The sequence below is a fragment of the Colletotrichum paranaense genome, assembly GCF_030867605.1.
Source record: "Colletotrichum paranaense strain IMI 384185 chromosome Unknown Scaffold_17.1, whole genome shotgun sequence".
Classification (NCBI taxonomy): Eukaryota; Fungi; Ascomycota; class Sordariomycetes; order Glomerellales; family Glomerellaceae; genus Colletotrichum; species Colletotrichum paranaense.
Window position 1 is genome coordinate 602,278 of NW_026848975.1, and position 23,521 is coordinate 625,798.

Sequence of the window (23,521 nt, forward strand, 5' to 3'; positions counted from 1 at the left end):
TGTAAGCGAGCCATCCAGCCAGCCCAACGACGGGAAGTAAGGTAGTAGTGGTGCTGGGCTCTGCAGTCTATCCAAATCTCTCTCTCAGACACTTGACTCAGGTCTAAGCCGTCCGAGATCCCGCGTTGACTCAGACACTAGAGTTCCCGCGCCGGCACTAAGCCTCCCGCTGCTTCGGAGAAGGGCCCGGCTCCCCGAGATCTGGCGCGGGCCCTCTTCAGGCTTCAAGCGCGAGTCCACCTCCCGAAGGCTCCCGGGGTCTCCGCTGTCCGTCCGAAGTTGAGGCTTCCAACTTCATCAGCGGGACCCGTGGCTTCGACGGCTTGAGAGGAACGCGCACTCCCCCCTTCGTCGGAAGATGCCCACCTAATCACACATCGACTCCTCTCGCTGCTGTCCTCTCGTGGTGTCTTCCAGAAAAAAAAAGATAGCATGTAGCTATATTCTCATCGGACGCTAGTCGGTAAGCAGCAATGCGCTTGTTTTCGACCCCTCTACGACGTATCTCTGTGAATGATTCAGGCGGAGAAGAGACTGATTCCAGGTCGACCGCACTGACGCTATGAGAACGATCGAGAACCAAAGCATTTTCCTATTCCGTTCATCAAACGTTCACCTAGACTTCGTCCGTCAGGTTACCCCAGACTCTGAAAATACAGGGCAACCTAGGATGACCTAGTTTGGTAGTCAGCAAAAGAGGTTTGAGCGTGGAAAGCTCGCCCAGTCAGCGAATTTCGAGTATTCTGGCTCGTTTATTTTGCCTGCAAGAAGACTCTGTATTTACATTCAATAAAGATTCTCCGTAAAAGGATCGACTGCAAGGCGGGCATCATCCCTACTGTGGCCTCTTGAGGGCCGATAAGGCTTTTTTGATTGATGGCGGTACGTGCTCTCACCCGGTTCAATTCAGTCGCCCTTCGTCGCCAGGGAAGCAGACTCGGTAAAAGAGCCTTCACATTGGCGGGAACCCGCTGAAGGCGACCAGGAGGAGGTGGCTACCGGGTTCCTGGTGAAGAATGGCTTCTTTTGTTGAGTTAGCGCAAGCTTTGGCGCCTTCATCCTGCTCAAGATTGTGCCATATTGCCAAGACGCCAAGGTTAGGTGAGACGCCATGTTAGTCCCAGAGAAACCGTTTGCTTTACGTTATTGGCACGGTTTGATGAAAGTCGAGTCGTCTACTCCCTGGCCGAGACGTCTTGCCTTGCTCCCTTTGATCCCGGTCGCTCAGCCCTGCTCGGAGGCCACGAGATGAAGGTTCGGTCCCGAAGTCGAGCCGGACAAGAGGTGTCCACACAAACAAGGAAGTACAGGTGATGGACAGGGCTAGGGGGAAGTGTTGAAGTGAGCCTGCAAGCAATCCGATTAGGACGCATCCTTGAGTTTATGAACGGCGACCAAAAGACTTGGGGCGGGGCAGTCCAGGGGTTGCTCGCAGCCACGTCGAAAATGGCTGCTGGAAGGCTCGGATCGCAGCCTGTCACGGATTCACGATCTTTGTGACAAAAGAGTTGTGTGACCACACGCAAATGATCCATTCTTCGACCAAGAGCCACCGAAGCGCGGCCGTATAAGTCGCCAATGGTCCTGTCTCATAGAAGGCGCCTGTACAGCACGTATGGCAGCATCTTCGCGCGATAAATTTCCCACGTAACGTAGTCTCCGTTCGTATCCTGAGGGCGGCGTAGTACGCCATGTCGGCTAAGAGTAGCCAGCTTGTGTACAGTCACATCATCGAACGCGCGCCTAGGGCCAATCTCTTAACTGTCACTGCCAACTCTTTGCGCTTCCTCATGGGATACTGACTGCGGCCCTGAAATAAAGTGATCGGCGACTCTGCCTCCGTCTTGTCTCCTACCAGGCTAAAGCAGACTGGAATTTCAAATAATCCCTGTCTCGACCGTTGCTCTATGTCAAGCATCTTGCTCTAATGTTAGAATCGGTGCAGTGAGTAATCTTGTCGATTCCTTCCCGCAACAAACAAGACTGACGCTTCAGATCTGCTCCTCTGGTCTCGACTTCCTTCTTCTTAGTGGTTGATGGTAAACAGCCAAGGACCACTACTATCGACTGCGTTCGTATCGGCAACCCTTGCGAGCCAAGACGCGAACCAGGTAGAAGGAAACAGCTGAAGGCACTCAAAACTTCAATCCAGCCAGCGAAGTTGAAATTCCACTAGGACAGAGAAGTAGAGAGAACATCGGACCATAGCCACGGCGGGATCCTAGTCTGGTAGTGGAGTCCGAGGGCGCTCCAGTCACGCAGCGCATGACTGTCACAGCCCCAGGGCGGCCGCCTATCTTGGCGAGGAATAGCAGTATAGGGTCAAGTACCGGGTTCATGAAAGTTGGGGGGCCGTCGATGTGGCTTTCGGTAGGAATGTCAACGCTGACCCTGAGGATGATCCGTCGGACGGAAACCAGGTACCGCTAGTTGGTTATAAACGTCTTGCGGGATCCGTCGGATGTTGCCTGGTGGGGTACAGGCGAATCTGTTCTTGTTTCCTCCCTGCTTATCTGCGGATATTCTCAGGCGTTTCTCTCTTGTATGGTGTCAGTGGTCGTCATGGCGGCGGCCAGGACGGACAATTCTTGCCGATCCTAGGGTCTTCATGTCTGTTCGAGGCGGTGACGGTTTCTTGCCCTCGATACGTACAGTTTGCTAATCACTTTGTCGAAATCGGACGTATAGGCGGGTTGAAGGAACCGGAATGAGCCGTGTGCATATCTTGGAAGTATCAGTCGACAGTTGCGGTCTAAGCCTTCGTTTTACTCGGCAGATGATGTCGGTGAGGGAGGTGGCCTGACCTGCCGAGATGGAATTAAAAATAAGTAGCATACACTTCGATTAATCTGAAGGAGGGTAAACCCGTGAATGACTCCGACTGCCCCCCGTTGCCGGGGCTGTGGCTGCAGACTGCGGGATGTCGCAAGTCAGGGAAGGTGGCTGATGCGTACAGATGCCACAGAGTGTCTGGATGCTGATGGAGAAGGCTGGACTAGTAACAATGTCTCTTTCCATTTCTTTGCTCTCGTCGATGAAGGCAAAGCTTGGAAGACAAGAGAGAGAAAGAAGGCGGAGCAGGGAAGAGGCTAGTAAGGCCGCAACCAACTATACCTTCTTGAGCCAGCATGCGTTGCATGAAGCGAAGGCAGGGATGAACGACAGTACTGCGTTGATGCAGACTGAGCGGACCGCCCACACATCTTGAGTCCGAGGTAGTGGCTTAACCAAAAGGCCCCCCCCCCCCCAGTCAACCAACGGTCTCTCTCTTTCTCTCGCTCGCTCACTTGAAGCGCAGCGCAGCCTTCTCCCTGTCTCAACATCATTGGCGTTGCAAGGAACTCGGGTCCATCAAAGTGCTAGATCCAGGCGTCGATCTCGACCAATGCGGGGAGATGTTTGCTGGCGCGGCTATGGAGTATGGCATTGGTGGCTTTGTTCTTGCGGTCAGGTTGTCCTGCATTGGAAGTTGGAGGGATGTGCCCACCACATCAGGCTCGATGTGAGTTGCAATACGAGTGAGGCGTGGCAGGTGTGGGTGGTAATTCTCCTAGTGTACTTGGAACCTGTTCTTCTTCTGCTCCCTTTCCCCTTGTTCCGTGATGATGTGGTGATATCTTGCGATAGCTCTCCCGCATATTTGAAGGGTGAGACAGCAGATTGAGCTTCGGGGAAAGAAATGGGCCCGTGGAACGCAGCAGTGGGTGACAGAGTGGGTAAGTGCCAGATGGGACGATCTGTGCGTCCTTGGCCATGTACCCACAGGCACACAGGGCGGGCAGGAAAGGGCGACAAGGTACCCATGTCCATAGCCTGGCTGAGGCTGAACCAATAGGGTTTAGCCCGGCTGCTAATCTCGACGTCCCTCGTCTAACCCCCCAATCATGCAGCCAACATACCAACGTTTGCTCCTTCTTGCATCTCTCGGTAACCAATCATAATGGCCTTCACGAAAACCACCGTTGGAACATCAAGGTTCCTTTGTTGTTTGCTCCCTCCTACAGCTCTCTTCCAGGCCTCTTCCAGCATCACATGGCTCTGGTTTGCTCCGGCTGTCTCCATTGGCGTGCGTGGTCATCGACCTCTCCGCATAATCTGACAGGGGCAGACGCGTGAAGGGTAAGTATGCAAGTACTCTGTCTGAATTCTTTTGCCCAAATTGCTTCTTTCATTATTCTTGATCAACATGCCTATCCTAAAGTGATCCAGCCACGTGAAATGATGGCAACTGGCGCAAGAAAGGGTATGGCCATCACCAAATCCTAGTCCCTGCCTTTGCTCCCCACCGCCTTTCCAAAGCCAGACTGTAGTACGTTTGCGCTTGGAGAGGCGGTCAACTCATTGCTGAAGATCAGCAGCTAGCTCCTTTGAGTCGGCCTCTACTGTTTCAGAAGAATGAAGAAATGGTCGTTTGCCCTTTCCACCTACCCTGAACTCCGTCATAGTAGCCCCATTGCAGAAAATGGCCCCCAACTTTCCTTCTTTACTGTCCTCAATTTGCCTCCCATGCCTAAACCCGACAAATAGAAAATTCAAAAAACGAGCAAGGCAAAGTTTCATCATTCCTTCTTGGCCGTGGCTGAACCATCTCCCACCTCGTTTGGATTGCCTCTTACATTGGTTTCGTCAAAGTCATAGCTGGCATCGTGCCTCTGGCGAAAAAGCTCGTCGAATGCCTGTTCATCCAGTGACAATGTCTGGGGCGAAAGCGTCATAGTTGTGAAAGAGTCATTCATCGTGAAATTCTCTCCGTGGACGCCCGTGTCGAGTGATTCTTGAGGAGTGAATAGCCCAAGCCCACTGAGATTGTCTGCCGCGGAATGCTGAAGTGCCTCATGGTATGAGTTACTGTGGGAAGTATTGACAACCAGCGAATCCTCCCGACGTGAATATTCACTAGTGGCGTTATCCGATGGAAAGCAGATAATATTTGAGCCATGTGTCGATATTCGCGTCATTCCCCTGTCTTTTTCCACGGGACTCGCGCGCTGTGCCGCTATTGATGAATATGCTGGCGGACTAGAAAAGAGGGCAGCACTTCCCCGAGAAAAATCATCGGCCGGGACGTCGAAAGGAATGTGCTGTTGATCCATCACCTGGACATCCAATGCTGTCGGTTGGTAACTGCTTTGCTCCTGTAACAGAGCATTGTTGAGATGGTGTTGCTGCTGGCCAAAGGCGGAAGCTGTCTGGTGGTGATCTGTGTTACGTCGGCTCTGGCATGCTGCTCAAGATCAGCTTTTGAAAAGTCATTTTCCCAATCGCGCAACTCACTCGGATCATAGTGATAGACTGTGCAGTGCTGATAAATTTCTTCTTGATTTGTAACTGCGGAGAGGCTGACCAGTGGTATTGGCACGCGTACTTTTTGCCCCTGAGCATCTCGCACGCAGTAAGCGGCCTGGAATTGGTGAGGCTGACCGACCTCAGAGACCTCCCAACTCCCGTGCGGGTACGTTCCAGCAGACGTGAACATGTCGAGATCATGACGCGGTAAGACTTCGTTCATACCCTGGGTCCTCAAAACAACACGGGATTCCGTCGGTGATGATTCCTCGTTGTGAGACATTGTGCCTTGAAAGAACGGGCACAAGATTGTTGGCGAAGGCGAAGCGGTAAGTGTGGTGAGCGGATAGTGGCGGTAAGTGTGGTGTAAATGCATGTAGGGATGGTGGGGAGTCTCAAGTACAAAATAGAAATGATAGTGGGAACCTGGTAAGAAGGTGAGGTCAAAATAGCTTTTTGGGGGCGCGATGAGAAAAGAAAGAAGAGACAGCACCAGGTTGTATAAGCCAAAAATGACCCTTGACCGAATGCAGCGCTCGCGATAACATCTGACGGAGACTTTAGGGGAAAGGCTGGCCCAAACACTGGAGTATCTTGGAGACAAGCGTGACAGGAACAAACCAATCCAAGCAATTACACCTCGCCGATTCGCCTAAGCCTTATTGAGCTAGCAGAATTTGCACAATGTGGTGCGGCGGGAAATTCTCGAAAAGAGGCTACAAGTCAACTGTTGCCTCGTCCCCGACAAGTATCCCATCTCGTCGTCAAAACTTCGTAAAAGCAGTTTGGACAGCTTGTGCAAATCTGGGGCTGTGATACGTTGGCTTACGACTTTGATTGAGATGCAGGTACATGTCATCGAGTACGGGCGATGCCATACTCTCATCCAGGATGCTGAATTCTCAAGTTGGCGGGCAAACGTTTTGTGTCGAAGCCAGCCTGGCATGTTCCTTGCACTGACCGCCGCACATATGCTTTCTGCTTGACTCTCAACCGGGCTGTTGGTGTTGCTTCCGCCGTCGCAGGGAATTATACGCGAGAGAAAACGTTGTGTGCGTCGTTGGTTTCTTTCAACTCGTATGCACAGCCCGCTAAGCGCGCAGGCGACAGGGACACAAGGGAGTTATCAGCATGAGAGCGAGTGATCGAGTTGAGCCGTAGACGTGATGCTGAGAGAATGATCACCGAGTCGGCGATCTGAATTGTACAAACACGTACGCTCAAGTAACGTGTGATAGAAGGCTTTAGCTTGCTCGCTACATCCCCTCGTGCCCCCAGCGTTGATACGACTGATACAGTCCCCAGACTTTCTAGGCCCTTTAGGACGCGGTTTCGGGACGGCTTCAGCATCATAGTACTCGCGCACGGCTGGAGGATCGCCAACGCGGAGAGGACACAAAGCGGTGGTTCTTGACTTCTGGTATAAATCAGCAGCAGGTCAAGCATATGCGGGAAGAGGGGATATCCTTGAATAGAGACTGCCGCAGGTATCTGTGAAGTAAGCCAAGGTAGTGGTAGCGAAGGGAGGCTGCAGCTGGCAGTGCCGAGGACGGAGGAGCACAAAGATTCGCCAAGGGAACGTCGGCGGCCGTTGACAAGGTAAGGTAGATGACAGCCGGAGGCTTGCTGCGTGGGCTCGCGGTGAGGTAAGGTGAGCCTGGCTTCTGTTGCTTGAGCCAGGCCGAGGTACCTGCATCTTCGGGCCGTGATCCAGACAAAGTACCGTTCTATCAGAGGGGAGCCTCCTGGATACCTATGGTGATTGAAGAGAGACAGGCCCCTCGAAGGATACAAGTGTGCATAGTGTGAGAGATACCGTGTCCCAAACCGGGATCCGATCGTGGAGGTCCCCATCTCCAAATTCGAGGTTGGCACAGATGGGTTTGGTAAGGCAGGCACGTTGGTAAGGAAGGTGAGTAAAGTAAGGTAAGGTGACGAGAGGTAAGGTATGACAAGTACCTGGGTATTCTCACACCCCCAGAGCTTTCACCCACCTCCATCCGAAGAGGAAAGACAACCCCGGCAAGTCTAAGGTAGTGTCTGGCCAGACCTGGAGTGGGAAGCAACCACCACACGCGCACTTACACACACCCACACACGTACCTACACCCACGTACACCCACGTACACCCCCCCCCTGTAGCTTTCACCTCCCCCTTCCTCCTCCTCAAGACATCGTCCCACACAAATTACTAGGCCTTCCACACCACAACCAACCGTCCTCGGCCAATTCTATGAGGTGACTTCGTCGCTTCCTGAGGGGAAGGTGGCGCTTTCTCCCCCAATTTAGGACTTCCTTCCACCTCCATGGGCTACTCCAGAAACATCCTGGTGCGGACCATGTTGTCTCCCTCAAATCTCTCCCGCCATAAGTCCCGGATATCATCCGTTGCCATCCGCATCCACGTTGGATTCCGCTTGATCTGATCTCTTATTTATGACCATCGGCACAGCCAGCTTCAAATCAAGATTCTTCCATCACAGCCCAGAAAAAAGTCACCACTTTATCAGAACCTTACTTGATCTATTACTCAATATCTCCAAGAGACACAAGACACGCAAGACACCCCCTAACAACCTATTGATACGGCATTCTACCTTACACCGCGTTACATTCATCATGGCGTTGACATTCAACCCTGGCAACATCGTTGCTCGTGACATTGATCCTACCCATGTGCACCCTGAGATCCTAAAGATTGTGACAGAGATCTTGGACCTTCGCCTCAACACATTCGAGTCCACCATAGCTGTCTCTGCAAGAGATTACTTTGCTTTTGGCGAGGAGGGTCGGCTCTTCATGGCATTGCAGATGGGGTACGCGTCCATATCTACTTTGTGCCTGTCTAATACCACTCTTTCATAAAGTCCCTAACATTCATCACAGGCGCATATTGGGCCAGCCTGTCATGTGGGTCAAGGACGGAATGCATTCTAGCGTTGATAGATGGGTTCTTGGGCCTTGTGAGAGGTTCATTGCCGGTCCACACATGATTGTCTCCGTCAACGGTATTGCTGTCGTCGTCCCTCGACCACCACCACAACTCCTCGAGGAAGCACCCGGTGCAACCACCCAGTTCGTCAACGCTCCTGAACGAAGAGTCAAGATCACACGACCTCCCAACGCCTTCATCCTCTACCGCAGCGACTATCAAGCCCAAATCAAGCAGATGAACCCTCAACTCCAGAACAATGATATCTGTAGGTGACTGAATTTCAACAGCCCTGCACCATCTCGCTGACCTTTGAAAAGCCGGAATCCTAGGAAAAGCTTGGAATAATGAGTCTCATGAAGTCCGCGAAAGATACAAGGCTCTCGCGAAAGCCTACAAGGAGCGCCACAACAAGATGCACCCTGACTATCGGTATACGCCACGCAAGCCTTCCGAGAAGCGTCGTCGCAACCGGAGGAGCACTTCAGCCTAATCGTCCCTGCCACCCCGTTCTAGAGATGGAGATCAAGGATCGTAGGAGCAAGAAGCGATCCATCACAACGTCGCTGCATTAGTTTCTACCATGCTAGGTCTCAATGACTGTGCAAGAACTTTCGCGACTACAAGTTGCCGCGAAGGAGCACCTTCGTCTGCTGCCTTAGGCCGAGTATGCCTCGTCTTCCCTCAGAGCCATGTCCCAGCTCGCGCCGAGAAAGTCGAAAAAACACCAACACTTGATGTTCGGGCCAGAACTAAGCAGACATGCCGTGCCCGGCACTCACCCCTACCATGGTCAGCCGGAGCAAAAGAGACTTCTTCTGCTAACTTAGGGGCCTGTCGAGACCAAGAAAGGCTCGAATTGGTGCAAGGCTCCAAAGCCACTTCGTGGAGTTTTACCTGCTCTACTCACAAGATGGGCGAATTCCGGACGCATCATTGGGCGGAGACGGTGGCGACGCTCTTGATGGGGTTCAAGCAAAGAGTGAGCTACTTCGAGCAGAGCAAGACTCGAAAGGATAGAGCAATTCGCGTCGTCGCTGCCGAAGAATCGGATGTCTAACTCTGCCATGATACGAAGATGAGCCACCACAATACCGATATAGAATGCTTGATAGATTTACTAAAACGATAATGGAATCATAATGTTCATGTCTCATTGCCTTAATCTTCTTCTTCTGCACGGCTAAACTACCTAGCTGTCTCTTTTCGATAGTAACGGTTACAGCTCGTTACACTGTTCATCGAATCTCGCGTGACTCCACATCGCCCCTTAGAAATGTATAGACTACGACGCTTGAGACTGGCTCTTTTTCCAATCACTGCTCCATATAAAAGTACCGCACCTCCACTCCGTCCCCTTTTCCTTTTCTCCGGATTTCCCCAGAGGACGGGCGCAGATGAAAAACGACCTGCCTATGTGGATCATCAGCTATGAATGGGGGTCGAGGGGGGGCGGGGGCAGAAAGATCGGCATATGTCGGGGGACGAGAGAGAGGAGGGTAGGACAGAGGCCTCGGTGGACGCATAAACGAGTAAGAAGGGGGTAAGGCGTGTGTGTGGTGTGGTTGGGTTTAGACTTACCACAGTTGACGCCCGGCTTCTTGGTCTGGAAGCTGATGCAGGGCTCACCGTGCTCGCACTTTGGCACGACCCTCTTTCCCAGGTTGAACTTTGACCAAGACTCCTTGACTTCGATGGGGTCAAAGACCTTTTCCGACGTCGCCGTCTCGAATGGCTTCGCGGAGGATGAAGGAGGCGTGAGTTCTTTGCCGCCGCCGTTGCTGCCGGGTTGTTCTACCGTGCCCACCGCTTCTGATAGTCCCGAGAGGGACCGGATAGGTCCAGCAGCAGCACCACCATCACTTGCGGCTTTGTTCTTGGTGAAGGGCGATGGTGGATGATTGGTCTTTGCCGCGTCTGCTTGAGTGGGCGAAGACTGGGTTGGTGGTGGTTGTGGCGGGTTCTTTGGCTTGAAGAAGCCCATGAGGGTGCTCTGGGCCTTACCGTCGGATTCGTTGGTTTTCGACTTCTTGGGGGCTCGTTTAGCTGATGCTGCCGATTCGGCTGGTCGTTTTACGAGCGGGTTGGTGCTTTGTGACGAGGAGAGTGTCGACTTGGGGGGTGGTGACCTTGCCGTGTTGGACTGCATGGATGCCTGTGAGGCGGCGGGCACGTCTTCGGTCGTCGTGGTTGCCTGCGAGGCTTCCGGGTCTTGCGTCTCTTGAGTCGTCACGGGGTAGTCGCCACCATCTTCGGTTGGAAGACTGTGTAACTCGAGAGGAGTCGATCCGGGGCTTGGTGCGGGCTTCGGGGTGGGCTTCTTCATGAACATGTCGCGGATGTTGCGTCTTCGGTCGAACTCAGGGATGAGTTTCGCGGATAGGGGAAGAAGGTCCTTTGGTGACCATTCCCTCAGCCGTTTACCGTCGTGGAACATACCACTGGGGTTCATCACGTCGAGTACGGGTGACTCCTTACCGTCCGTTGTGACGACGTCATTCATGACTGCGAATACGGGGCAGTGGTCCGATCCCATCAGCCCCTCCTGAATATTTGAGTCCGTGAACCAGTCCTTGATGCCCGACGAACATAGGATATAGTCTATCCGGCTGCCGTTGTTCGCCGGGCGGGTATTCCTCTTTGTGTCCCAGCAAGTGAACATGCTCTGCCTGGTGGGGTGGAAGATACGCGTCAAGTCATGGAGGACGGGCGTCTCCTTTCCTTCATCGCGTTCGCCGACGACCTGGCCACCGACGACGAGCTGGTTGATGAACCGACGGCTTGGCCCCTGCATCCACTCTTCCACAGTCATGCCCTCCTTGCGGAGCGTCTCCCTGAGGTTGCAGGTGTCCATCTCCTCGCGAATGACGTTGAGGTCACCCGTCAAGATGACCTGCTTCCCGGCCGCGACAAGATTCCTCACGCGTGCATCGAGGGCGCCGAGGTAACCCAGTCGGAAGTCGTCGCGAGACGAGTCGCGGGTGGCGGGGCTGTAGGTGCCGATGAGCACAAAGGCCGGGAACTCGAGGATGACGCACCGGCCTTCCGAGTCGAGCGTCGCCTCATCTACTTCGCTGGAGAGCTGGCTCGCGCGCGGGTAGCCGCCGATCTGCTGGTCTTCAGGCAGGTCGCGAAAGCTGGTAGTTGAGTTTGGAACTGGAAGGACGCCTGTGATGCCTTCTTCGGCGCGGATGGGGCAGCATGTTGCGTTCCGGGTATATATCGCGACACCGGAATATCCTGGGGTGAGAGGTGAGAAACATACTGAGGGACGATGACCGCTGTGAGCTCACCCTTCTTGTATTTCGGTAGGCTGAAGAATACATCCCAACCAGGTACTAGTACCATGTCATCTTTGAGGTCTTTGCGCTGAATTTTCGTCTCTTGCATGACTACGATGTCCGCCTCGAGGGTTTCGAACATTGCCTATAAGCTTTTGTCAGTAACAAGTGGGAACCCGCGAGGAAAGAGGATAACGGACCTGAAATGTTCGTTGTGTGCTCCATGGCTGATACCCAAACGGATTTCTCGGTAGTGTCAATTGAAGTACATGGATATCCTCAGTTGAAGGAGACATACCTGATGCCATTGACTGTGATACAAGGATCGTGAGCGAGCGGGAACATCTGTCAAATGATAGGGACCCAACTCACCATTCCATGTCACAATACGCAACCCCATCCTGGCCGATGATTTGTTTGCTCCTGATATCACGATTAGAAAAGACTTGAATTCACAAACGCCGATATCACGTCGCTTTCATGCCCATGCCCGAGATGTCAAAGGTTGGGTTGCTGCATCAAGCTCAGAGGTTTAAGTGCTATCTTCGCCTCCAATTGTGGAAATGGATGACTAGGGTATCAAAATTGTGAGTTGAATTTCAAAAGAATCAAGTTGCATGAGAACCGACGCTGGGACGCCTCAATTAAACTGTCAAGCCCTGGTCAACGCGACGTAGCTGCCGTCATTGAAGTGGTGAACGCGACGGTTTGCGCGGTGTCCCGTGATTGCCTACGCACGTGACTAAATGCGACATACTGCAAGTTGCTGCAACACATGAACGCGACATATTCCTCTATCTTAATCATGTGTCTCTCAGTGCAAATAAATTTCCTAGAATTATTGCACTAATTCTTTTTTGATCATTCAACATGAAGAAGTCAGGTATCTGAGTCGAAGTCAGGAAGGTAAGCCGAGACGAGCATCTGGTGTTGGTGGAGGTACGTACCGAACCCGGGCCCTCCCTTCCTGCTTTCTCCGCAAATGACCTGACATCATTTAGTCATCCCCAAAAGCCATCTTTAGGCCTTACAAACCAGGCACTTGCAAGGCCGTGAACGTTCCCGCTAGCCGAGCTCTGGATAGAGAATGACCTGATCCTCCGACTCCCGACTTCACAAAACCTCGAAATCCACCACCAACGCCCACCCGGCCGAAATCGAAACCTCTCCCCTCCACCGATATCTTCCAAACACAAAGATGCAGCGCCAGCTCCTCTCCGCCGCCGCGCGTGCCGCCCGCGCCCCGGCAGTCCGTTCCACCGTCCAGCGCCGCTTCGCCAGCACCACCGAGAACGCCTTCATCAAGGAGCGTGAGGCTGCCAAGCACCACGCCGCGCAAACCACCGGTTCGTTTCTCCGCCCTGTTCGAATCCGACATACTTCAATGTTTCGAGTTTTGGGGAGCCAATTGGGCTCAATTGACCCATCGAGCGGCGAAGGGAGGACCCGGACTAGATACAATATGGAGGGAAAAAACATGAGATGCTAACATATTGAGTAGGCCTCTGGCGCAAGATCTCCATCTAGTATGCACACCACCCCTCCATAAATCTCAGTCGAGGTCTCCTCAAGCACCGAATCTGTCATCCCGCTCGATATCTGCCCGGCCATGTCAGCCAATACCGCTATAATTGAGTATCACGAAGCAGCCGGGAAAGAGCGCGGGATTTGATTCGGGAACTGCTGGGGAGACATGGGAGACTAATTTCAAGAGTGCAAATGCTAACCCGACGCTCCTCACCTTCACAGCGCCTGCATCCCCGCCCTCGGCCTCGCTGCCGCCAACGCCTACGTCCTCTGGAACGAGCACTGGGACCACTGGAGCCACATGCCCCCTCTGGAGGAGCGCGTCGAGTACTCTTACCAGAACATCCGCACCAAGAACTACCAATGGGGCAACGGTGACAAGACCATCTTGTACGTTTTCATCATTCTCCTCTGGTCCCCTCCCCGCTCAATTTCATGCACGCGGCGGGACGAGGAAGTGAATTTGTGGGAGAGACTAACACTGAAAACAGCTGGAACGACAACGTCAACTACCACAACCCCGACAAGGCTTAAATTAAGCCTGTCTAGTTTGAACGTGATATCGCTGAATTCAGGAGACGAAGGAGCGATCCATAGACTCGGGGTGTGACACGCCTGCTGAGGGGGTAGACTATCCTGTACATTTTCCCTATGTCACAGCAATCGAGAGATGCGGCCTTTTTCAAAAACTTCAGGAGTGTCATCGTGAAGGGTATTGATGCGTTGTGCTATGTGAACTTGCTGCTCGTCATATCCCTCTGCAGGTATTCCGGGCGTTGCTAACATGTCATATCGCAAGTGCTGCCGCCTCCTTGCGCAGGGCTACATATGCAGCCGCGTAATCCGCTGCCAACACCTTATCCCCCGCAACCTTCATGATGGTTGCCTTCTTGGCCATCATCTCACACTGCCTTGTGATATCCCCGATACTCGAATAATGATCGAACGCCTTTTGTATGGCACCCGTAGCCCGGGTCAGGTACTCCCGCCTCTTGGCCGACTGCGGTGCCATCGTCCCCGCGATGCCCATGTTGGCGTCGGCTAGGTACGAGTACAGCTGCCCGCTCAGCGCTGCGGAATCGCACTCGAGACTCCGCGGCAGGACGGCCGTGAGGAGCTGCACCGAGGCGTCGAACTCGCCCAGCGACGTCAGGATATTCGCAACGGCGCCGATGGCCTGCCACAGGCAGGACACCAGCCTCGCCCTCCATGCCATGCTCGCGGCGCGCATGGCGATGGTGAAGCCCCGCTGCGGACGCCCGCACTTGTCATAAAGGTGAACCTTGATCAGCATGAGCCGCACGCGGAGCGAAATGTCTCTCTTATCGTCGCGAATCGCCGCCAGCATGTCTTCGACCTTGTTGAAAGCCGCCTGTAGGTCACCCCGCCGCGTGAGGCAGTCGATGTGGAGTAAGTCGACGACAAAGGCCATGTCCGGTTCCAAGTCGTCCTTTTTGGACTGCAAGAGCTGCGAGAGCAGCTGCTCTGCACCGTCAAGGTTGTTGTGGTGCAGGTCCCGCTTCAGTTTGATGATGCCCCGGTACTTGTACCAGTATTGGCTCGGCTTCCATGATCGCAGGGCGTTCTCGTCGAGGGCCTCTAGTTTCTGCAACGCCTCGTCAAATTTGCCTCTCGCCGCGAGCTGCGACGCCAAACGAGATGTGACCTTGAGCTCGTCGTCGAATATCGAATGTCTCGCGTGACACCGTAAGAAAATCTCACAGTCCATGGCCGAGAGCTGCGACAGCCCCAGCCTATCCCACAGAGCAATCAGGATGGACAGCTGGGCGCCAAACATATTCTTCATGTTCCGCTCGACAATGAGGTGAGAGCTGCGAACCACAAGTTCGACCGATGTCGCCACGCTCTCGCCGTTTGCCAGGCCAAGCTTCGCTTCACTGAGCAGCACTGACGCCCACAATGTCCACATTCCCGTCTCCTTCGCCTTGACTCGCAGATAGGAAAGACTCTCCTTGGCTGTGCCGAGGAGACTGTCTGCCTCCAGGTCTCTCACAAGGTCCGGGTGTGCTCTGCCAAAATGGAAAAGCCAGCTAAGTGCAAAGTTTAAACAGGTCATGTCGCGGTTCTCGCGGGCCGTTGATACGGTTTCGAGCATGGCTGCGACGGCTTCTCTGTAGCACCCAAAATCTGCTTGCAGAACTGCCAGGTTCATCAAGGCGTATTGATAGAATAGTCTGTCTCGGTTCTGCATCGTGTAGTCAAAGTATTGATGGAGGAAATCAAATGCTGTAGGATAGTCGCCTGATCTCCAAGCATCGAGGAAACTGCAGAATATTAGTAAAAGTGTTCATTAACAATGGTCGGAGTGAGTTGCCTTAGATAATGCCTCAAGCTAGGCACGAGAAAACTGTCTCCAAGAAGATCATGAAACTGGTTCCTCAGTTCCAATGGTATTCGGTTGCCGAATTCTACTCTTGTCAGCTTTGGATCCTGAAAATCTAGAAAGATTTGCTCACTCTGCATCTGCTCGATCTGGAACTCCAGCAAAAGCTCAATGTCGTCTGTGCTCACCGGCACAGCAGCAGGAGTACCGTTCCTCACCATATCGCCATAGACGACAGATGTGAGCGCCGCAACACCCTCCAAGTCCCACTCCGATTGCTCGCCCGTCATGAGAACATTGTCGAAGCTGAGCCGGCCAAAGGAAGGGTTCCTCTTCCGGAGGTACCCCGCCGTAGGCTGCCGATACTGCACGAAATCCGTCCAGAGCTGCGTCGCATCGTGGAACAGCAGCCTTGTGAACTCGAGCTGGCACCGCCGCACAAACTGACCCAGCGGCGAGTTTCTCGACAGTGTGATCCCAGGTTTCTGCTGCTGCTCCTGCAACAGCTGCGCGGCAATGGTCTCGTCGCCGCCCGCCGCCCGCAGCAGTTCTTCTTTCGTCTTGGCCAGGCACTGCGACTGGCGCGCGAAGAAGTCGTGGAGCAGATCGAGAGAGTTGATCCCCCATAGCTTGGCGAGGAACGTGTCCCATAGCTTCCGCCCCGGCAGGCCGACAACGACGGAGTGGGCGCTCAGCAGCTTTTCAAAGTCCTTGATGCCGATGACGAGGCTCACGGTGCTCTCGGCTTTTTTCCAACGCGTGTCCTTGCTGGCGGTGTTGGTGAAGGACTGAGGGTCTGGGTCGAGGAGATGTGATGTGATGAAGGAGAGCACGGGGATGATTGCCGTGGCGGGGACATGTTCGTCCGTGTACAGCTCGATGAGAGCGAGGAGGCCAATCTTGGCAGGCGTGAGGTATCGAGCCATTATGGGCTCTGCTTGCGAAAGTTATGCAGCTTCGTCAGATATTCAGTCCCAATGGGGTTGGCTTGCCCGGAAGCTCATCGGATGGCGTGAACGGTGAACCCGTGGGCGTCGCGGTTGACCATGTCACTTGAGCTAGGTGAGGTCAAGCAGCACGGCGCGTCGCGCCTGCGTCAACTGAAGGTCCCGTAGCAACCAAATTTCAACCAGGAGATGTCAGCCGGGCGAGAGAAGTGATTACAAAGCAAGAAACAACGTCCGAAATCTTGGCGGCTAGAGCTCTCCTGTTTGTTAGTCTCGGTGTTGACAGTGAGGTTTCTGTGATGTTGGGCGTCCCCACAGCAGCCAGCGAGAAATGTGATTGGTCACCAATGCTTGTATGGCTCGTGAACGTCTGTTTCGCGACTACATTCACGACACACATCGCTGTCGAGTATTATACGTCGAAGTTGTAATTTTTCTCGGGGGAAGGCGATTGATTCTAATTGAGTGGCAAATCTTCAAAATCACAGTAGCGATTCAACCAAAGAAGATTTATTCTGAGGTGTTACGTGGAACGATGTCATCTCTTCCCCACAGTGTTACACCTGGTTCTTGACATGATGCATTACATTTGTACGTTATCTTACAGATATTGCTACATTATTTGATGATGGGCTGAGATCTTCGGCCGGGCCGGCTGTTGAACTCGAATTCTCTCCTAAGCCAGAATGTGTCCTCTAGCGAACCTGCTCTGTTAGGGAGCTTGTGATGCATTCCCAGACCGGCACTCCCAATTTTGAAGCCAGCATCTGTATTAAGACTTTCCGACTTTCTCAAGTCTCTTTCCAACGAATGCTTTCCCCCTGCCGATTCCTCAACTCGCTCTCCCGCGCCTCTCTCGCCTCGTCTGCAGCCAAAATATCACTTTCACTGCCCCCGTCAACCTCATCAACATCATTCGTCGCCCAAATCCTCTCAATGCAAAGCTCAAACGGCCCCGGCACCCGATCCGTAAGCCCCACACCAACCGTCGTGACCTTGGACCTTAGCATCTCCGTCTGCGGCTCAATAACGAAGCCGTGATTCGTCCTTACGAACTCGTTCCACTTGACAAACACCGTCTCCCACTCCCCGGGGCGCTTGGCGAACATCCTGTGCTGGTGCAAATCCGTCGGTACCACCGAGTCGGTCTGCAGGTTGATAAAGTAGCTCCGGCCGTCCGACTTCACGCGCATCGCGAGGTAGGAGTACGGGTCAATGTCCCAGACGGCCTTGCCGAAGAGCGTGGGCTTCTGGTCTGGCGTCCGCCATGCCGCGAAGCCTGTGCGTTGGATTTTGGGGTCGTTTTTGGGGAGGTCTGTTGATATTGTGCCGTGGAAGCGGGCGTGGCCTGCGCTTGTCGTCGGCGTGCTTTGTGGTGATGTTGTCGTCGCTGTCGAGGAGGGGGTGGAGGAGACCCATTCGAGGGCGCTGTGGGAGAAGCCGCCAATCTCTTGGTCGGACATGAGTTTGCAGTCGTCGGTCGAGCCCGGTGCGCGGAAGTCTTGGAGGATGTAGGGACCCGAGGGGCCCTTGATGCCTTCGGCTTTTGCGACTGTCGCAATGTTACGTTAGCTTTCTTGACCCGTACAATCCAGGTAAGGGTAACTAGTGTATAGTCGGAACTTACCAATACTTGCGCGACGCTTGAACTCGTCCATGGTTCGGGAGAATATGCCCTTGGCCATCAGTGAGGGCGTCGCGCGCATCTTTGCGGTCGTTTCGCCGGCGCCGCCGACAGGTTAGCTTTCTAAGTGATTTTTCGGCTGTTCGGATTCGAAGCTCGCTCGCGCGATGCGCCCGTGGTGCTGTCGAGTCTGTGGGCGGCGATTGGCAATTGACCTCCGTGCCTCTCTCCGTGTCCCGTTTCGGCGGGAAATTTGGCAAGGTTAGCTCTCCGGTTACGATCGTCAACTGTTGCTCAGATTAATATTCCCGGTTGCTTGTCTTGGAGCTTTCGGCACCAATCTAAGGTACATGGGTACCAGTACAACGAGCTCGAGCTTCCATGCGGGGGAAAGAAAGACCGTGTTCCGCCTTCAACGACACCTCATCTCCCATTCCCTACAACCACCATTCATTGGAGGTCATCATAATCTAGGCCTTGCCGTGGAAAATGCGCAAAGCTGTCCAGGATGACACTACTGGGCTTTTACAGTCTGATCCGGTCAATTCGTTACACTGCTGAGTTCAAAATTCCCTCAGACCTTTAACAAACCGATTGCCCGTGAACCTCTATTGCCTCTGTAAACTTTCAGCCGACTTAGGGAGCATTATCACGCGCCAGCACCACTGACCCTGTCTCTGAACAAGACAGTAGATTTACTCCATGTCCACTAGAGGTGTATGACGTTCAGTATGTCACAATCACATGCGAAGTGGGAGGCTCAAAAAGGTCTACTCAAGCGTGCATTCCTGACTGATCTATCCGTAATGGTAGTGAGTGTCCTTACACCTTGAGTAGACAACGGTGCTTTCTGCACAAAACCCAAGTTCATCTATAATCCCCAGTTCCTGTTCTCTATAACCGAGTCATTCCGATCATTCGAGTACAAGACCAAGGTCCTGGCATACTTGAACCCCTCCAATGCTTTCAAGTTTCCACCGTATCTGAAGAAAAAAACCACCAAACTTTTGTTGAAGAGGAAAATCTTGTAGTAAAACACAAGATTCGAAGAAGGGTAAACACACTATTTGGAACCCAAAGAGGATTCGGAAGAAAGATTTGGAATGAACCAAGAGAAGTCCGGAGTTTAGTTGGAACGGTCGGAGCCGTCAGTGACGAAGGCCTGGTTGACATCACTCATGACAGGCTCGGACTGCATCAGACCAGTGAAGGGCATCTGAGGGTGGTTGGCAGGGGAAGAGTGCGGCGCGAAATCGCGAGTGAACGGAGTCCAGAGAGGAGTGCCGTGGCCGTAGCCCCAGAAGCCAACGGGAGACTGCTGAACAGGGGTCTGGACGGGGCCACCCTGAGCGTAGTACGGCATGCCATTGTTGTTGTTGTGCATAGGAGTTCCCATCTGAGAATGAACGGGGGGAGGGGCCATGGGGTACTGGACCGGAGTCTGCTGCATGGGCATTCCCTGGGCCATGGGCTGGCTGATCTGCTGACCCATGGGCTGCGCGTTCATGGGAGCCTGCTGAATCATCTGCTGGTTCATGTTGTGACCCATGGGCTGCGCATTCATGGGAGACTGCTGAGCGATCTGGTTGTTCATATGGGTGCTCATCTGGTTGCTCATGGGCTGCATGTGCATAGGAGAGTGTATAGCAGGCTGAACCTGCTGCATCGGGCCAGGCTGCATCTGCATCTGCGAAACGATCTGGTTGTTCAAGGGCAGCTGAGTCTGGATCTGCATGCCCTGGTTGCTGTTGATCTGTGGGTGCATCTGAGTCTGAGTCTGGATGCTCTGCATGTTCTGCTGCATGTTCTGCTGCACGCTCTGCTGGGTGTTCTGCTGAGTGTTCTGCTGCATGCAATCGCCATTCTGCGGAGCCTGCAGCGACTGCGTGCCAACCATCAGGCCATGTCTGGGGTTGAGAGGATAGCTAGGTGGCATGACAGTCAAGGTGCCCTGGGCAGCCTCGGAGGAGGGAGCAGCCTCGATGGCCAGGCTGGTCAGGCGCTGCTGAACATGACTAAGACGAGCAGGAGTAGAAGCGACACTGCCATGGTAGCTGTTGTTCTGAAAGGCGCGGTTGCTGCCACCGCCGTTGAAGCCACCGTAGCGACGACGTCTATCCATACGCTGTTGAACGCGGATGATGTGGTCCTCGACGAGGGAGTCATTCTAGTGAGCATGTCAGCTTGAAGGTTCTTCACACTTCAGTCAAGTAAGACTTACGAAACGCTCAATGGCAGACCGGGCATAGCTGACGTTGGTAAACTCAACAAAAGCAATCTGCTTGGGACCGTCTGTGCAGCTGTCAGTTTCGTTCACATAAGCATAGGAGGTATTGATTGAGACTCACCCTCGTAAGCGCACTGCTGGGTATGAACGGCAACCACACCTCCAATTTGATCCATGAGGTTGCGAATCTTGTCCTCGGTGAAACCGAGGGGGAGATCACCCATGAAGATGGAACGGCCGTCACGCTCTGCAGTGTTGTTCTCCATGGGAGGACGGTGAGGCATGCGAGCGCGGATCTGCATGGCCTTCTTGAAGTCGTACGACTCAACCCTGTATGTGTGGTTCATGCGGAAAGCCCGAAGCACCTGCTGAGAGGGATCATGAACAGCGAACTGGACACGAACAGTGACCGGAAGTCCGAGCTTCTCTTGAATCTCCTTGTCCAAAAGGTTGATTCTGTCAAGGGCGCCGAATGGAGTCAAGAGCTCCTGGGCCTCCTCAACCGTCATATTAACTCGATCATGGCGGTAGATGATGTAGGTGCCTATGTTAGAATGTCAGCTTCAATCACGAGAACGTAAGGAGACCGAACTCACGGTTGGCGCGAACAGTCTCGGTGCGGCACGGGCGACCAAGAATCAAGCTTCCTCTGCCCTGGATGCGGGCATCCTCGGCATCCTCCTTCGTCTGTGATTGTGTTAGCGAGGCTGTCGAGAGTGAATACCATGTGGAAAGCTGCTTACATTGAATTGAACGAAGGCGTAGGGCATGCCGCTTCCATCGCGACGAATCTTGACGAAGACAACGCCGAAGCGGTCGAACTCGCTGATCACAGCGGCCTCGAGAGTAATGTCATCCTTGTACTCAGGGAGGCTGATATGATAAATTAGTGTTGAGCACTGATGAGCTTCTCTCGAGATTGGAACTTACTTGGCAACGAAGATGCAAGAACCAGTAGGGAAGCCGAACTGAGAGGTATCGGCGACATTGCGCATGAAGGAAGAGATGCCCTTGCTGGGAGAGCCACCGACATACTCATTGCGCTGAGACATGCCATTGCCACCAATCTCCGAGGTCTGAAGGTTGCTCTGACCGAGGGTGTAAGACAAGGCCGTGACCACGGGATCCTTGCCTGAGCCAGACGCGGTCTCGGTGAAGACGTCGCTAGCGGTGGTCTCAGGGATGGTGGAGCGGCTGCCACCCCTATGAAACAAAGTCAGATTATGTCCAGAACGTGATGGAAATTCCAAACTTACACAGCGGCTGTGGCGGACGAAGTAGGACGCAGCGCCTTGGCGGCATCCTTGGAAGAACGACTATCAAATGTCAGTGGTGATGAGAAAATGCCGTAGAACAGATGTCACTTACGAAGGACTGCCTCTCAGAGAGGAAGTGTTCAACTGCGCCGAGCTCTCAGCTGTCTCAAGAGACGCGAGCAAGCCGTACGGGTTACCCGCGAGGTACTCGTTGGTAAGGCGGACGCCGCCGCCAGTCTCACCATCCTCCTCCGAGGAGGAGGACTTTCCGGTGGACTTGCGACCATTGCGGTCGCCAGCCTGGCCAGCATTCTGCGAGGCCATCGCAGCAACGCGCAGCGCCTGCTCACGGTCGTGCTGGATGCCCAGCTGCTCAAGACGCTCCATGAACATGGCTCTGTCAGCCGGATCAGCCAGGAGATCGCTCATTGAAGCCATCGCGAATGTGTATGCTGAAGTTGTTAATTTCGCAAACGACGGTTTCGAGGATTGAGAGCTTCGAGAATGATGAGATTGGATATGAGAAAGTGATGTAGGCAAGAAGCAGTGGAAGCTTGAGATGGGAATGGGTATGGGTTGTGGGTATGAGTTGTTGTGTGAAGAGAAGTGTAGATATTTTGACTGCTGATGTGTGAGTTGTGGAGGTTGAAGAAGGTAAACAAACAGCAAAGGGTGGGTGAATTTCCGAGAGGTAGAGGAATCCAGAGGATAGAGAGATCGTGGGATTCAGATTCAACCCACAGGGCAAGGCTAGGGCTTTAAATGAGGCTATCGTGGGTCACTCACCTCTCGCAATAGTTGCTGAGAGGGCGGGAGCAGCCTCATGGGCTGATGCCCGACCTGCTCCCGCCTTCTGTGAGGTCATGACCTCACTCACGATAGTTGCAGAAGGGCGAGAGCAGCCACGTCTGTTCCCGCCCTTTGCGATGAAAGGCCATAATCTCACAGAAGAGGCGAGAGCAGCCTCATGAACGAGAGCTCTCACCTGTTCCTGCCCTTTGTGAGATCATGACCTTAAATCACAAAGGGTAGGGCAGAGAGCAGCCTCATGAGTGACAGGCTTGTCTGCTCTCACCCCTTTGTGAGGTGTTTGTGACCTCACTCACGATAGTTGCAGGGTGGGCAGGAGCAGCCTTGTCGATGATAGCTTGCTCCCACCCTTCGTGAGGTGAGGTCATGACCCGACAGGTGATTGCAAGGAGGGCGAGAGCACCCTTGTAAACAAGGGGCTCTGCCTGCTCCTGCAGTATTGTTTGAGCGAGTTATTCTAGCAAATTTTCGAGCAGATTTTTCGAACAAGTTTTCGAAGCAGATTGTTGTAGTGTTGAAGCAAAATATCGAGAGAGCTGTTCAGCAAGTCAGTTATCAGAATTCTGATTGAAAGAATAGGTATGGGATGCTCTCACCAGCCCACTCATCGTTTCTTGCGCGGCGATGAGATGGGCTGCCCTCATCGCGATTTTGGGACGGCAGCTCTCGTCTGATGTGGGTGAGAACAAGTTGAGAAGGAGTTTGTGCGCTCCAAGTGGAGAGACTTTGTTCACCTGGGAAAATCTGGGCGGCGGGCAGAATACGACGGACGAATACGGCAGGTACAAGTTGAAGACTCCTGCCTCAGGCGATACTCAACCCATCATGAGGGTTGCTCCTGCCTTCCGTCTGATGCATCTACGTTACATGGAGGTGACCAAATATTGCGGTCAAGTTTCACCAGTGAGAGATGAGGCATTGAGGGTTCTAAGACGAAGATGAGCTGTAAGACGAACACGAGCTTCACTCACTTCATCGCTAATATTACCGCTGAAAGAGACAGTAAGACAATGACATCATGAGACTTATGGATTTTTTCTCTAAACAAATGAAAGTGCAAGCTGAAGTACAATATTCTTTGTCGAGATAATGGTGATGAAAATGCCTTGCGGAGCACTGGTTCCTGCTCATCCTCCTACACTCTCCCTCCACACCTCTTCCACACAGGCAACTTGAACAGTCTCTTTTTTCTTATATTTCTTCAGTTATTTCGTCCATCGTCTGTTTTCCCTTCAAAAAATCACTTTGATTTCCTATTTTCTTCAAGCCTCATGGTTTGTGGAATGT

The 23,521-nt window shown here is 53.3% G+C and overlaps 8 protein-coding genes across 8 annotated transcripts; 3 read left to right on the top strand and 5 right to left on the bottom strand.

The window, feature by feature from the left end:
- Window positions 1-2,461: 2,461 nt before the first annotated feature.
- On the top strand, window positions 2,462-2,662 carry CPAR01_15009 (uncharacterized protein; the record flags this gene model as incomplete). Its single annotated transcript, XM_060499259.1, has 1 exon — window positions 2,462-2,662. The coding sequence occupies one exon, from the start codon at window positions 2,462-2,464 to the stop codon at window positions 2,660-2,662; it is 201 nt and encodes a 66-aa protein (XP_060342184.1).
- Window positions 2,663-4,559: 1,897 nt separating this feature from the next.
- CPAR01_15010 (uncharacterized protein) lies at window positions 4,560-5,662 on the bottom strand (the record flags this gene model as incomplete). The annotated part of the gene is made up of 2 exons (XM_060499260.1): window positions 4,560-5,224; window positions 5,275-5,662. The coding sequence occupies 2 exons, from the start codon at window positions 5,660-5,662 to the stop codon at window positions 4,560-4,562; spliced, it is 1,053 nt and encodes a 350-aa protein (XP_060342185.1).
- Window positions 5,663-7,905: 2,243 nt separating this feature from the next.
- On the top strand, window positions 7,906-8,711 carry CPAR01_15011 (HMG box protein; the record flags this gene model as incomplete). The annotated part of the gene is made up of 3 exons (XM_060499261.1): window positions 7,906-8,102; window positions 8,173-8,486; window positions 8,539-8,711. The coding sequence occupies 3 exons, from the start codon at window positions 7,906-7,908 to the stop codon at window positions 8,709-8,711; spliced, it is 684 nt and encodes a 227-aa protein (XP_060342186.1).
- A 792-nt stretch (window positions 8,712-9,503) lies between these two features.
- CPAR01_15012 (DNA lyase) lies at window positions 9,504-11,899 on the bottom strand (the record flags this gene model as incomplete). The annotated part of the gene is made up of 6 exons (XM_060499262.1): window positions 9,504-9,631; window positions 9,800-11,458; window positions 11,512-11,644; window positions 11,700-11,745; window positions 11,798-11,810; window positions 11,872-11,899. 6 exons carry the CDS (start codon window positions 11,897-11,899, stop codon window positions 9,504-9,506), a joined length of 2,007 nt encoding a protein of 668 aa, XP_060342187.1.
- Window positions 11,900-12,697: 798 nt separating this feature from the next.
- On the top strand, window positions 12,698-13,560 carry CPAR01_15013 (cytochrome c oxidase subunit VIa; the record flags this gene model as incomplete). The annotated part of the gene is made up of 4 exons (XM_060499263.1): window positions 12,698-12,845; window positions 13,001-13,025; window positions 13,249-13,416; window positions 13,518-13,560. The coding sequence occupies 4 exons, from the start codon at window positions 12,698-12,700 to the stop codon at window positions 13,558-13,560; spliced, it is 384 nt and encodes a 127-aa protein (XP_060342188.1).
- A 253-nt stretch (window positions 13,561-13,813) lies between these two features.
- On the bottom strand, window positions 13,814-16,296 carry CPAR01_15014 (anaphase-promoting complex protein; the record flags this gene model as incomplete). The annotated part of the gene is made up of 3 exons (XM_060499264.1): window positions 13,814-15,311; window positions 15,419-15,455; window positions 15,504-16,296. The coding sequence occupies 3 exons, from the start codon at window positions 16,294-16,296 to the stop codon at window positions 13,814-13,816; spliced, it is 2,328 nt and encodes a 775-aa protein (XP_060342189.1).
- An 812-nt stretch (window positions 16,297-17,108) lies between these two features.
- Window positions 17,109-18,023, bottom strand: CPAR01_15015 (complex I intermediate-associated protein 30; the record flags this gene model as incomplete). Its single annotated transcript, XM_060499265.1, has 2 exons — window positions 17,109-17,869; window positions 17,945-18,023. 2 exons carry the CDS (start codon window positions 18,021-18,023, stop codon window positions 17,109-17,111), a joined length of 840 nt encoding a protein of 279 aa, XP_060342190.1.
- A 1,044-nt stretch (window positions 18,024-19,067) lies between these two features.
- Window positions 19,068-21,862, bottom strand: CPAR01_15016 (RNA recognition domain-containing protein; the record flags this gene model as incomplete). Its single annotated transcript, XM_060499266.1, has 8 exons — window positions 19,068-20,108; window positions 20,163-20,233; window positions 20,290-20,712; window positions 20,765-20,855; window positions 20,912-21,041; window positions 21,099-21,371; window positions 21,425-21,484; window positions 21,537-21,862. 8 exons carry the CDS (start codon window positions 21,860-21,862, stop codon window positions 19,068-19,070), a joined length of 2,415 nt encoding a protein of 804 aa, XP_060342191.1.
- Between the last annotated feature and the right edge of the window lie 1,659 nt (window positions 21,863-23,521).